General features: G+C 33.1%; 1 protein-coding gene across 1 annotated transcript; it reads right to left on the reverse strand.

Annotated features, from left to right (window-relative positions):
- Positions 1-12,039: 12,039 nt before the first annotated feature.
- Positions 12,040-13,773, reverse strand: LOC134231221 (uncharacterized). The gene has a single exon (XM_062713155.1). The coding sequence runs from the start codon at positions 13,771-13,773 to the stop codon at positions 12,040-12,042; it is 1,734 nt and encodes a 577-aa protein (XP_062569139.1).
- Positions 13,774-14,064: the final 291 nt, after the last annotated feature.

A 14,064-nucleotide genomic window follows, 5' to 3' on the forward strand; every position in this document is an offset into this window, starting at 1 on the left:
TTCGTATTGTTTTTGAACCACTACAAAATAGTTTTTTTTCGTAAATGATTAAATAAAATGTAGTCTCTGATATCTTGCACAAATCCCTGGTAAGGTACCTCAATCTTATGTAAAAGTAACAATACCTTAATTGCAAAATGTTGGAAAAAATTATATATTTTTGAGGAACGTCTCGTCAGTCATTTTGTACCCCTTTTTCTTGAATAAAGCCATACAATGTCACAAATGCATGAAGTATGTTATCGTGACCTTCTTTTCGGACAACGTTTGCCAAAAATAAAGTTGCATTAACTGACAAAGGACAAGATAGGGTTAGAGCCGTATTTTGCCCCCAATTTTGGGTGTCTTTCGGAATGATCCAACAGTTTATCGATAAAAACTTTTTGTCATCCCTGCCACAAAATTAGTATTGGTTTTAAGATTTAGAATATACAGGGGCCACAGTGAGGTCAGGAAAAAGGTCAATTTCTGTCATTTCTCATTTTTATGGAAATTTTTATCAATTTTACGGCACATTTTCTTTCCAAAAACATAGAGCACATGCCTGCCTATCCACCAAATTTATATATTTTATACACTGATATCAGATGCAGTTTATGTGTAAAAATCTCAGATAGGTAAGCTTGTGCTCTATGTTTCCCAAAGAGAAATATATCCCAAATTTGATGAAATTCCACCAGAATTTGGGAAATTCTAGAATTTGCCCTATTTCTGCGCCCTCTTGTGGCTTGGATGTCAGCTTTGAAACAAAATAAGTGCTTGTAATAATATGTGAATTATTTTCACTTATGAACTATAAACTATCTCAATTCTACCAGTTTTCTGATTTTTACATCAAATAAGGGGCAAGATTCGGCTGTTACCTTATCTTGTCCTTTGATGATTAGATACAAATGTACACTTTTGTACGTGCATGATACTCATTATATGTTAATGATAACACATTGATTGCATTAATACCTTATCTCATACATGTACTTATAAAAAATCTATTCAGCAAGAGAGAAAGGGAAGGTGTAGGACGAGATGCAGGGCGAAATCCGCTAAATGTATTTACATAATTATAAAGTCAGTGACTTACTTTTTGGTCGACATTCTACGAAAACCCAAGATGCATCAACTGACAAACACAGAATTAAACACAGCCTTTAAGGAGGAACAGGGCCTATCGATGAAAAAATTCCTGTCAGTGATTTTTTATTTTTGCATCTTTTATATTGCTAATTTGATATGTGCTTAACATTTTAAAACGGTCTTGTATTGGGATTTCTCGACTTATTTAAAAGATATCGCCCCACAAATATCGCCCTGTTTAGAGTTTGTATGGAGTTTAGATACTTCATGTTTACAAGTCCATAACGGAGTCCATGATGCGAATTTTTACGCACAAACCATACGTACATGTATGATAGATAACAGTATATACTCAAATATTTCATAATATTCATAGTGTTTAAATTATCTGAAAGCAATTGGTTTTCAAATTTTATATAACATTTGGGTGGGATAATTTCTGCATTTTTCAAGGCAGATTCAACGAAAAAAAAACCTCATTTGGAAAAGATTCTGTCAATAAATATTTCTAATCTTACATTTGAATGTCAATCCTTCGTAATTATTTACTGCATAAATACCAAAGGGTGAAGCTTACTCAATATCGCACAGGACATCGTTCAATTAGATGTAAGCATGATAAAAACGCTTCACGTTCGTATTTTCCAAGTGCGGGAAATCAATTGTGCCGTCACACGAAAACATAAACATTCAAAATCATCTAAATAAAGATAAGCTCTGCTATTAAACACAAAAAAATATTAGTTTAAAAAAATCTGCTTCAGAAATTTATTACGATACATTGACTTAGACCCGCTTATTTAAGAAATGAATTTAATTTTTAAAGATTCATGACGTTATGAACTACAACGCTTCATGCCGGTATATTTCATGAAGCTCGTTAGTGCTTCATGATAAATATGCCGGCTTGAAGTGTTGTAGTTCATAAACCTCATGAATCTTAAAACATTAAATTCATTTCTTATATTTACATTATTTTTTCTGATGACTTGCCATAAATTTACGCCGTCCAACTATCATTTTTAAAACAAAACGGTGCAGTCTAAACATGTATTTCATTCTATAGCGAAACATGCATTTGAATTGTTCAGATTTGATTAGTGTTTTTGATCTGATAATTTTTTGATGACGTTCGTGATTAATTGGAGATTTCCTTTGATGTTTTAAATAATCTTGGTAGAATATGAAATAAAACTTTTCATGACAATATTGTGTGTACTTGTTCTCGCCGCACTGCGAAGGGTATGGAGATAACGAACATTATTCAATCTCAATGTCCAGAAAACAATACAAAATAAGAGCAGAGCAAACACGGACCCCCGAAACAACAGAAGTGGGATCAGGTGCAATGGAGGAGTGAGCATCCCCTGCCGACCGGTCACACCAGTTTTATGAGTACATATTAATCATTTAAAGACATTAAGTATATGTCAAAAGACAAAAGCTTAATTTCTCAAAAGGGGTAATTGTTCATATGCGTTGGGTCAAATTTGTTCCTTACTTTTAATGACCTGTACGATGAACAAAAAGTCTTCGATAAATGTCGAAATAAAAAGTCAGCGGAATAAGAATAATAACTAGAAGATTTATTGTTCACAGAACAATAAAAGGTCTTTCCGACTTCTTTGAATTTTTAATTTTGTTTTATATCTGACTCCTTAAAAATAAATTCCATGAATAAGAAACCTAAATTGTCTTGAAGGATAGAAAACAAATAAAATAAAAAAGAATTTGAAATGACCTTGACCTAAGACCTTAAATTTTTTTCAAGGTCAAAGGTCAAGGGTCACAATGTAATTGGTCCCATTCTTCTACAACTTAAGGTTTTCAAGTTATAAGGTTTAATAGTTAGTACAAGGACGTTAAAGGGCGGTAACTCATTTAAGGGGTCATCAGATCCTTTTGGACTTATATAGTGAAGTTATGCCTAAAGATCCTAAGACATTAGTAAAGGTTTGGTGTCTCTACAGTCAACAGTTTCCGAGGAGTAGCGATAACATATACAAAGATTTTTGCATAAGGGGCAATAACTTTAAAAAGGCTTAATCTTAGGGGACAAGAATGAAATATATGAAATAGTTTTAAAAGTACATATTAATGATGCAAATACGTTAAGTATATGTTAAAAGACAAAAGAGATATAAAAAGAGCTTAATTCCTCATTTTGGAATGACCTTGACGTTTTACCTTTGCAGAAATTTCATGGCCAAAGGTCAATGAATCTTATGCAGTTGGTCCCATGTCTCTACGACTTCTCGTATTGAAAATTTTTAATTTTTTGTAAAATTCAAAAAGTTTCAGGGGCTTTACATGTAACTCATTAAAAAAGTCAACGAAGACTTTTGGAATGAAAATTTCCCGAGTCCCTACAGGTAGTAGAAGACATTGGTAAAGGTTTCATTCCATTATGTTTTTACAGATTCAGAGGAGAAGTGATAACAAGGTTTTTTTGTACAAAGGAAAAGAGCTATGAAAAAGGACATAGGTCATATACTTTGGGCTGTTTTTCGAAATAACTTTTAATGTTCAGTATCATGAACTAAAACGTTTTTCGATAAGTCTTAAGGTTCAAAAGTTTGCAGCGGAAAAATAATTTAAAAAAAAGAAATAATAAACAAGACCATTTCAAGAGGTCTTTCCACAGAAAGGTTGAAAGATCTAACAAACAGAAGCATTTCAATAGGTCTTTCCACAGAAGGGTGGAAATACCTAATAATAAACAGAACAATGTCAATAGGTCTTTCCACAGAAAGGTGGAAAGACCTAATTAATAAATATAAGCATTACAAGAGGTCTTTCCACGGAAAGGTGAAAAGACATTATTATAAGAAATGTTTTTAAAGTTTAGTGTAAATGATTGGTGTGTTTTAAAATCACACAGTTCTGCACATCCTCATCAATTTCATAAATCGCTAGCTCGCTTCATGAAATATGCCTACGTGACAGGTCTGTGTGAGTTACACACAACTAACGCATTCAAAAAGTTTCTAAATAACTCTTAATATGTTATTAAGACAATAAATTCTTAGATAATTTACATGTTGTTACATAACAAGTATAGAGATCAAAGCGTACAAATCGTACTTACCCAAGCCATGCAAAAAGGAATATGTTGAGACGAGCATGGCTTCTTCAAACTATAATTATTCAGTTGAAAGGCAGATCCAAGCTGTTTGTTTGATCAATCAAGTTTTTAAAATCACTTAGTTACAGCTATGACTTGCATTCTGAAGACCTTTTAATTTCCATTTAAGATGCATGGTTATGGATTTAAACGAACAATATCAGCAATATTTAACCTTGTCAATAGACCATCAAATGAGAGTTTTCTTTTCATGTTCTTGATAACTTAAAAGTTCATATTTAGGTAAACGTATAACCGTTTCATGTTGTTTATCCTAGCTAGAAATTACTATATAAAATAACTGTCACTTTCAGCAATGTTCATGATGTCAATAGTATGCTGATTGTACAAGAAGATCTGAAAAATACTTTAGACATCTTTCACCGCCGATGTTAAGCTGAGTTGAATTGCATGTTGTAGATTGCACCAATTAATTTTTGCGTTCTTACATGTGGTACAATCAAAAATGCATAAAAATATTCGAGCAAAGTCTTTATTATGCAAATTATTAGGGTCAATATGAAATTTTCTTTTCTAGGTACAGGAGCGTTTACAACGGTACCCGACCTTGTCGTGTTATATATCTTTTAAAATGTCTCATATTAAAAAAGGTGTATTGTCAAGATTTCAAGTGTTAAACTTATTTATGAACTTTACTTTTTATTATATTAAGGCGTTTTATGTAGTTTAAAGCCGCTTATTATTATTTTATTTAGGAGGGATTCTAATTCTTGGGTCAAAGTATTCGAGCATTACCTGGTTTGGGACAGTTTAGGCATAAATTTTAATCTGAGTAAATTGAATTTAGGCATATATTTGTTATATCGATCATACAAAAAGAAAAGTGTGAACAATTATTCATCATTGTTCTCTAAATTACTTTATGGGTACAGGATTATCCGCGTTTTAGGGTAACGAAACTAAACTTCATTCCGGATTAAGTGACAGCAATTTTACTTTGTATCATGTGTGAAGTGAAGGGAAAGGTGGGTTAGAAGTGGCTAGTTAGATTGTACAAAAAGAAGCAGGTATCTTATTAATAAGACATCATACATGCAGGTCCAGTAAAAAATTGATTATTTTGTTAGCAATCTCTCATTTAAGTGAAAATTATATACTCACAATTAAAGTACATTTCTGCATTACAAATTTCTGATAAGTAAAATAATAATGAACATATCCCCACTCCATCCTCAATACGCAAGCAAGCAAGGTCAACTAAGTACCTCTTTTTGAGTAGCTGTTTGAAACTTCAATTGCAGAATTATCAGTCGGTAAGCGTTTACGTTAGCTTCCGGGAATAACCACAATATTTCACGGCACACCAAATTTGTCAAAAATAAGCTGCCACACTCAAGATGAAATACACCCTTTAAGCCTGGTTTTTTGATTGCTTATAGGTCCTTAATGGTGGTTTAATGGTTGTCTTTAAGTCACCATTAAGCACCTTTAAGTAACATTTACACCACCATTAAGTTACCATTAAGCCATCTCAAAGTCCTTAATCGGTGCTTAAATGTAGCTTAATGGTAGCTTAATGGTGGCTTATGGGTCCTTAATGGAAGGTTTTAGAGCACCATTAAGTCACCATTAAGCTACCATTATGCTTAACTTACAGGTGCTTAATGTCCAAACTTCATTAAGCTACCATAAACCACCATTAAGCCACCATTATGCAGTCGATATTACTGTTTTTATGGGTGAAAAATTATTACTATAGTGATTTGTCATCAAAAACTAAAAATGTCGAGTTCACACATGTCTTGATTTGGTAAAGATAAGTAAAAACACGAAATTCAAAATTTAAAAAAAAAAAAAAAACACGGCGGCGCGAACTCACGACCTCTCGATTAGGTGGCAATCGTCTTAACCATTAGGTTATCTCCGCTCTTAAGATCTATAGGAAAATATTAAACATTTATTTTGCACAAAATTGGTTAAATATATTTATTTTGTTGAATGTTTCCGAAGTCTTGAATTGATTTAAGGAATAACTGTCTCATTTTTCGAATTCATGAAGTGATCAATCGATTAGCTTGCGTGATAATTTGCATAAAATTATCACGCAAGCCAATCAATTGATCATCTTCATGAAATTGAGAAATCTGACAGTTATTCCTAAATATACATGCTTTGATTCCGCCAATCCACGTGCTCTAAGCCCTGCTTCTGTCTAGCTGTTTGTCCCGCCCTGCACTGTTTTTTGGGGGAACCGCGCCAAAACATTGATGGAGAAATAAAGAAAATTTACATTTTGTAATTTTATCTCGGACAAAGACATTGGAAATGTAAATATTTATTAATCAAACTTTAAACAGTTTTATTCATGGATCTTTTTAAAAGGCTCATATCACATTAATATTTCTAAACCGTTGACTTCGGCTTTTGAATTGTAATGAATTCTCCACTCTGTTATTTCTTACATGTAAGCATTAAATCATGATTGAATTAAATTAATTGTAGATAAAACACAAAAAACACATCATCGGGAGATACAAATGAATTTAAAAAAAAATATTCTGCGGATATTAACGGTTTTTGTGTCTAAAATTTAGACCTAGTGACAATCCTTATTTACGAAAATCATTTTTTGGAATATCATATATATTCAGTTAAAATTCTTTTTGTATCATAATGGGTATAAAATAATTGTCCTTTTACAATGAATCATAATTTTTTAATTTGTCATATGCTTGCGTTGAATTTAAAATTTGTAAAAATAATTGATCATCAAAATCTGTTAGTGTACGTTGTGTATGTATAATTTCCTGTTAATTGACCGGGGAAGTGGACACCTTATTAACGTCTATTGTCTGACCAGTCGGTATACTGAGTGTACACTGTAAATCTTACCCCGTTTCCCAATGTGTATAAATCTGGTCGGATGTCATGTTTAATCTGATCGGCTGTTCTTCTGAAATCGATTTTGAAATAACAATAATTGAAGACCGAACAAATTTTGACAGATACTTAATTACCGCTGCATTATATCTAAGAAAAATAACGAATTAATTCAAATAATTATGTTCCCCAAACGAAGTTTGGGAACATATTGTTCTTACTTTTTCTGAATTTTCTTCTTTGTTCTCCGGTACTTTTTTGTCCGCGAGTGTTCTCGTAAACTACTCATCCGATCTAGGTGGAACCTTTTTAGGGTCACTAGGTATGTTATGTAGCTGTGCGGAACGAAGGTCATTTTGCGCGCACATATTCATACACTATGAAGATCTACAGCATGATATATAAGAATTTTCACGAAAGCATGCGCATGCACGTGTGCTGCAATCTGATTGGCTGAAACTTTAAATGTCTATAACTTTCTAAATTCTCAACGAAACGGAATGAAATTCAGAATATGAATAAGTATAATGGATTCCTACACTATGCTACTAGCAAAATTCAATGCAAGGACGTGCGTGCACATACGTCCGCACACAATGCATTAAACGACAGTATACTTGAGTTTTTGATGTTCATGCAGAATTAAGAACTTCTAAATGCCAAGACATGCAACAAACTGTAGCATGCAGATCTTTTGACCCTTGACCTTGAAAATTAGGTCAATGTCACTAGTAAACTGAATAAAATATTGATATTAGCTATTTACCAAAATCACCTTGACCTATGAACTTGAAATCGACCTTAACCTTTGTCTTTGAACCAAGGGTAAAAAGAAACATGAAGTACATGTACATGTTTCTAGAAACACCTTTCAAAGTTTATTTCGGTTGACAGGATAGAAGTTAAAGAGGTGGTGGTTTTTAATGACCTTGACCTTTCATCCAAATGTCACAATCAATCTCAAGTTTTTTGAGTAAGATACAAGATTCAACTCCCAACGTTAAATAGGTTAAGAATAAAAATACCCCCCCCCCCTTGCAACAACCAAACAAATCAAATTAATGGCAAGATAGAGAATCGCTGTTAAACTCAAATAACACCTCAGACCCACATAAAATTTCAGGTAAACTGCAGAAAAGAGTTCGAGGAAAGTGTGTTAAAATATTTGATTTGAGTTTCCAAAGTATATAGAAATTATTAATTTATACGGAAAAAATTACAAATCCTGTCGTTAAAATTAAAGTGCAGATGAACATGCAATGTTGGTTTATAAGCCTTTTATAGCCTATTAATTCAGATGGCATTGACAGCATTCAATTTTACTGATTTGAAATAATATTTTGATACCAAGCATCCTTTGTTTATTTTACGTTTGAAATCTATTTGAATTTTTTTTTAGAATTTCGCAATCCCCAGAAATAGCGATTTTCGGAATATTAAAAATCAATATACATGTACGCTCCTTCGTAAAATAATCAGGTATTTGCATTCATGAAAAAATATTAATAAGAAGGTGTTAAACAATATTGGTCTCATTAGCTGACACGAATACCTTTTTAAACATCTCTTGTAAACTCCAGAAAGTAGCCCCCTATACATTAAAAAAAATGAATAGTTCCGGTCAAAAACCTTTATATATTTATTTACAAAGTATATAAAATTTACTAGACACAGGTACCAGAGTTGTCAAAATGGCCTGGGAGGAAATATAAAAAAAATTCTGAATAGAAATGAAAATCCCTTTTCCATATATCGAACTACTATTTAATAAGTTCATTTTGATTGGTTAGCAATCAGCGTTATACCCTAAGTCGACTTTAACCCTGCCTTGCGTCGGAATAAAACCAACTTTGAGCCCGAGGTAAAAATAAGTAGAAAAATAAAATGTTAATCGATATATTAAAAAATGACATATGCTTGAAAAATGGTAATTTTATATATGTATTTTTTTCTTTGATTCGTGGGATAGAAAGATATGTAAATCGGTTAACCAGCATGCCATATTCATCTTGCATATATATGCATGTACAAAACGTTAAACGATATATATTTGATATCATTGTAACTTTTATATTCTTAAATGAAATCCTTGGATACTTAGCATATTGATAAAATGTCTTAGAGGAATAAGGCACGAAAAGGGACATGGGGAGCGTTTGGGTAACATTTGTAACGGTCCCCGTTACAATTAGCACTAGTTCATGATGTAATTTAATTAAGTCAAACTTTGAAAACAAAACATTTTTATACCTGTAGCCCCAGCCCCTCCCCTCCAAAAAAGACATATATTTTTTTCATGAGAACATGACTTTCCTGTGAATTCTGTGGCGGAATGTTGCTTTTAACCAAGAAATAAAAATATCATCTTTTTAAAAAAAGTAATATATATATTAAGTGTTTATGGATAAAGATTTATTTAGCCCCTTCATGATAACTGCGGAAAAACTCTTTTGCAGGGTAAATTAATAACGTTTGGCGATATTTTTGGTGATACATAATCAAATGACGTATATAAGACAATTACTTTTACGTCATGTTTCGCCGTAATATATCATTTTGCCCTGCCAAAGAGAAGTACCACAGTTATCGTGAAAGGGTCTATAACAAATTGATTTTCGTTGGTAAAAAACTAAGATATTTCACAGGGGTTGCCCCTGGTATGTAATAATGTAATTATTAATGTTTTAAAACAAAAATCATGTACGCTAATAATAACAACAATGCATGTAATAATTATTGGATTTTTTTAAAAAAAAATCATATTCGGTTATAAGTTAAAACATATTTTTAATTGATAATGTTATTGATTAAAAAAACAATTATTAGAAACCGGGAGCAACCCGGGAGCAAGCCCCTGTGGCTATTAGCTACCTTAATTAAAAGTGTCCGAGATTAATCATAGGCGTCGGAACCGGGAGGGGCTGGGGGGGCTGAGCCCCCCCCCCCCACTTTTTTTTCCAAATATATACTTAGTATAGACTTAGCCCCCCCCCCCCTACTTTTTTCCAAACATATACTTAGTATAGATATTGAACATTGCTTCGCAGGTTTAGCCCCCCCCCCCTTCCCCTACTTTCCACAGACACATGGCAGTATAGGTGAAAAATGGGGTAAAAGTGGTGTATAGAAAAAAAAAATTTTGGAACTGAAGTTCGAATTTACAACCCCCCCCCCCCCCCCTCTCCACGAAATAGGATTTTCGTGTTTGGGAAATTGACATTTTTTCTGCTTGTCAGGTTTTTTGAGAATGTATAAAATTTTTTTTTTACACCTAGCCCTCCCACTTTAAATTTGCTTCCGACGCCAATGGATTTTGCATGTTGAAAGAAGTGTTATATAAAAATGACAATCGTGACAAAATTGTGGGTCACATAAAAAAATTGCGTAAATGACATTGAAATAACTTAAAAAGTTAGATGAAATATTTGAATTAAGACGCGTAAAAGTTAAATGAGGTTTGACCATTAAGTCACCATTAATCTTGGCTTAAAGGTGGCTAATTGGTAGCTGAATGAATTTTTTTTAATGGTGCCTTAATGGTGGCTTGAAGGAGTTAACTTCTTTAAGCACCATTAAGACACCATTAAGCTACCGTTAAACGATTGCTTAAAGGTGGTCCTTCGTCTTGTGCCAACTCATGTTATACAGTATAATGTGGATAGCTTTCAAATTCATTCCTGAATTTTTTTCTGCACAACGATTGTACAAAAGGCAAATAGGTTTGTTTATTTAAATAGAGAAATGATTAATATTTAAAGTGGGGGCGGAGATAAATAAGTCGTTTTGACGAGTAAACTGTTCCAACCTGATCTATTTAGTATAACTAAGGAAGCTATGAAAAAGACCATCTTGTCAAGACAAGTTAATTTCTATACATAACATAAATACATGTATATGTCGCTTTACTTAGATCTAATAACATTATAGCAATTAGAATAGCTGACGTTTAAATGTCATTGAAAAATTTACAAAATAGAAAAATCTGACAGACATAAACCGGTATAATTTATGGTGAAACACAAGAAAACATTTAAAGTCGAAAAAAAGTTCAACTAGAGGTACTGTGAGCAATGAGCCCACTAAATGATACCCCCCGCCTCCATATAGTTATAATGGCAAAGTCTATGTTTTGCTATGGCCGTGAAACCCAAAATATGTGTCATATCAAAAAGTAAAATAGGAGGTCACAATTATGGCAATATGAAACACAAATATCAACATTTTCGTATACATTTATCATTTCTTATATTTAATGGTCGATACAATGACTTATATAATATTCAATTAATCCATATGCAGACCAACGTTTTCGAAATAAGCTGTTATATTATTGTGTACACGCTGGATTGATAATTTTCTATTAGCTGTCCCGAACAAGACAAAAAGCACACGGATGGTGTGACTAGTCGGCAGGGGATGCTCACTCCAAAATGATGCCTGATCCCACCTCTAGTGCTCTGTAGGTCCGTAATTGCCATGCTCCAAACTTGTATTGTTAAAAGATCTTTTGAACTCTGTCCCGATTTGTATTGGTTTGATGGACTCTGAACTTGAATACTGTTTATCAATAAGTATGTCAGAGATTCATTGACAGGAAAAAAAGGATAATCTAACAGACACAATACAAATAGACTCCATATGTAACATAGTCTTCAACCCTATAATAAATGTACTTTTAACTGATAAAGCAAACAGTAACTCAAAGAAAACTGACCTTATAGACTTTTGTAGATACGTTGACTATCTGCAATGTTTATATTTATTCTCACATAAAACATTAACAAGTTACGTCTATATAATGAATAACAATGATCTGCAGATTATTTGTTTTTTGCCAGCACATTATCTTATACATTTTATCAGGTATTAATTACTTGTTACGGGAGAGGAGAAAAATGCAGTAGAATTGGTCTGGATTCGAACCCGGGCACCCTTAATTTCTATATAGCTGCACTAACAATTTAGTTATCTGATCACCGGTCTGATCGCCCTTTGATAAGCTAGTCGTGTAGACCGTCTGTGAGATTCTCCTTTCTCTGTATGTGTCTATATACACTCACTCTGCTGGAAAAATATGTTGTTCCTACCAAGAGAAGGTGATTTCTGTTGTCATAGGCCAGACCCCCCGATATGTTTATCCTGTTTATTTTTGTGAACAGTGATAAGAAATGACCGTCTTGGTCAATCATCTGAATTTTTTTACTTTTAGCATCACACACCAGGATATTTGACAGAGCGTCTACACAAACTCCAAGTGGTGAAAGTCCTAATCCTGATGGAGGACCTGTGTAGGAGAAACGATGTCTTCCAGCAAGATCTGTCACAACTACTCCATTGTTTAAGTCAGAAACAATAACATCTCCATTATGGTTCTCCGTGATGTATTTAGGAAGTTTATATAATTTCTGACCAGAGCTATCGTGTTCGATGGTCTGAATTGGTTGACCTGTACTGTTATACCGCATAACTTTAGCCTCAGTGTATATGTTTTTATTTCTATCATATCTCATCATCCCCACAAGTAGATCTGAATTGGAGTGTGAACAGTGAACGCACTCTGCTTCCAAAGATTCCGGTTTCTTTACTAGTGTATATTGTATTTTGTTGTCTGTAGATGACTTGTTTATGTTATGATATCTGTCTATATATATCAGGTTCCCCTCAGGAGTCACAGAGTGTCCTCCAGAACAACTAACTGTGTCTATCACAAAGTATTTATAGTAACCTGTTGTTAGGATTATATTTCCATTTGGATTGCTAACCCATATCAGTTTGTTCGTCAAACAGGATATGTGACAAACCTCGAGAACACCTTTCATTTTTAAAAACTTCTTTGCAATAGGTGTATACATCAGTTCCAGCAAATGCATATTTCTTACTCGTCTCTTTTTTGTCTCTGTGATGTCTACTTCGTCTAGTAACTTTATTACACCTTCCATGCTCATTTCACTATTTCGAGAAATTATAGAAACACCAGGAATATCTTTAATTCTTGGGATTGGAGTTTTCTTTAGATGTGAAAGAAATCGTACTGGTTTTTCTAATAACTGCTCCAAGTTGAAAATATATTTTTCTGTGTTGGTTACGTTTGTATGTTGTTTTTGTAATTTAGATTTCATTAACACATTTAATCCACTGATATCGTTCATTACTATATCAGTAAGATTCTTTAATCTCTGGATTCTATTTTTGATGCTCTGCTGGAGGTTAGATAATTTTGATTCTACGCATGTTTCAATATCAGATTTGATACTTGCAATGATGGCTTGATTATTTGGGATAATTTCACTTCTGATCTCTACGATTCTTTCATTGTTTTCGTTTCTGAATATATCATAAGCTGAGATTATATCCAGAATTTTATGATTAACGTGTTCACATTCGGCACAGGTTGGACAAGTACATGTGAAGCACCAGCTTTCTAAGTACTTCTCTTGGTGTCTTTCACAAAACTCTGGTACTTTGAAGTCGCCATACTTTAAACGGTCGATGACAACATCGTGATGTTTTGTATCGAGGTCTATAATATGTTTCTCCTTACAAATAACACAAAGATCTCGTCTACATGTTTTGCAGTAGAATTCAAGGCTCCTCCTGCACAAAGAACACTTCGGGATTTTAAACTGGAAAATGTTCTCGTTACAAAGATCACCAAGGTAAAATTCCAAATTCTCCTTACACTGAACACACTGCAAACCATTAACTGGTAAGTACCTTTCTTCCTCTCTATTCATAATTTACTGTAACGAATATTCCTGTTGTATAGAGTTGATGATTCTTTTATTTATATTATGTGCAACCTACAGATACCTATAATACATAGAAATCAAAGTAGTTTTTTTTATTAAATAAACCCTTATGAATTTGACAATAAAATAACGTGATCAATAAAATTAAATTGATATATACATGTATGTGATGATCGATCAAATCATGACATTTCTTTAAAATGACTTATCAACTTTGGCCTCTTAAGCTCGAAAGAATAATGGAATAGGCATCGGTCCGAAGTGCGCCATTTTGGT

The sequence above is a fragment of the Saccostrea cucullata genome, unplaced genomic scaffold (assembly GCF_032062105.1).
Source record: "Saccostrea cucullata isolate Sc308-1 unplaced genomic scaffold, CSIRO_AGI_Scuc_v1 ctg1243, whole genome shotgun sequence".
Classification (NCBI taxonomy): domain Eukaryota; kingdom Metazoa; phylum Mollusca; class Bivalvia; order Ostreida; family Ostreidae; genus Saccostrea; species Saccostrea cuccullata.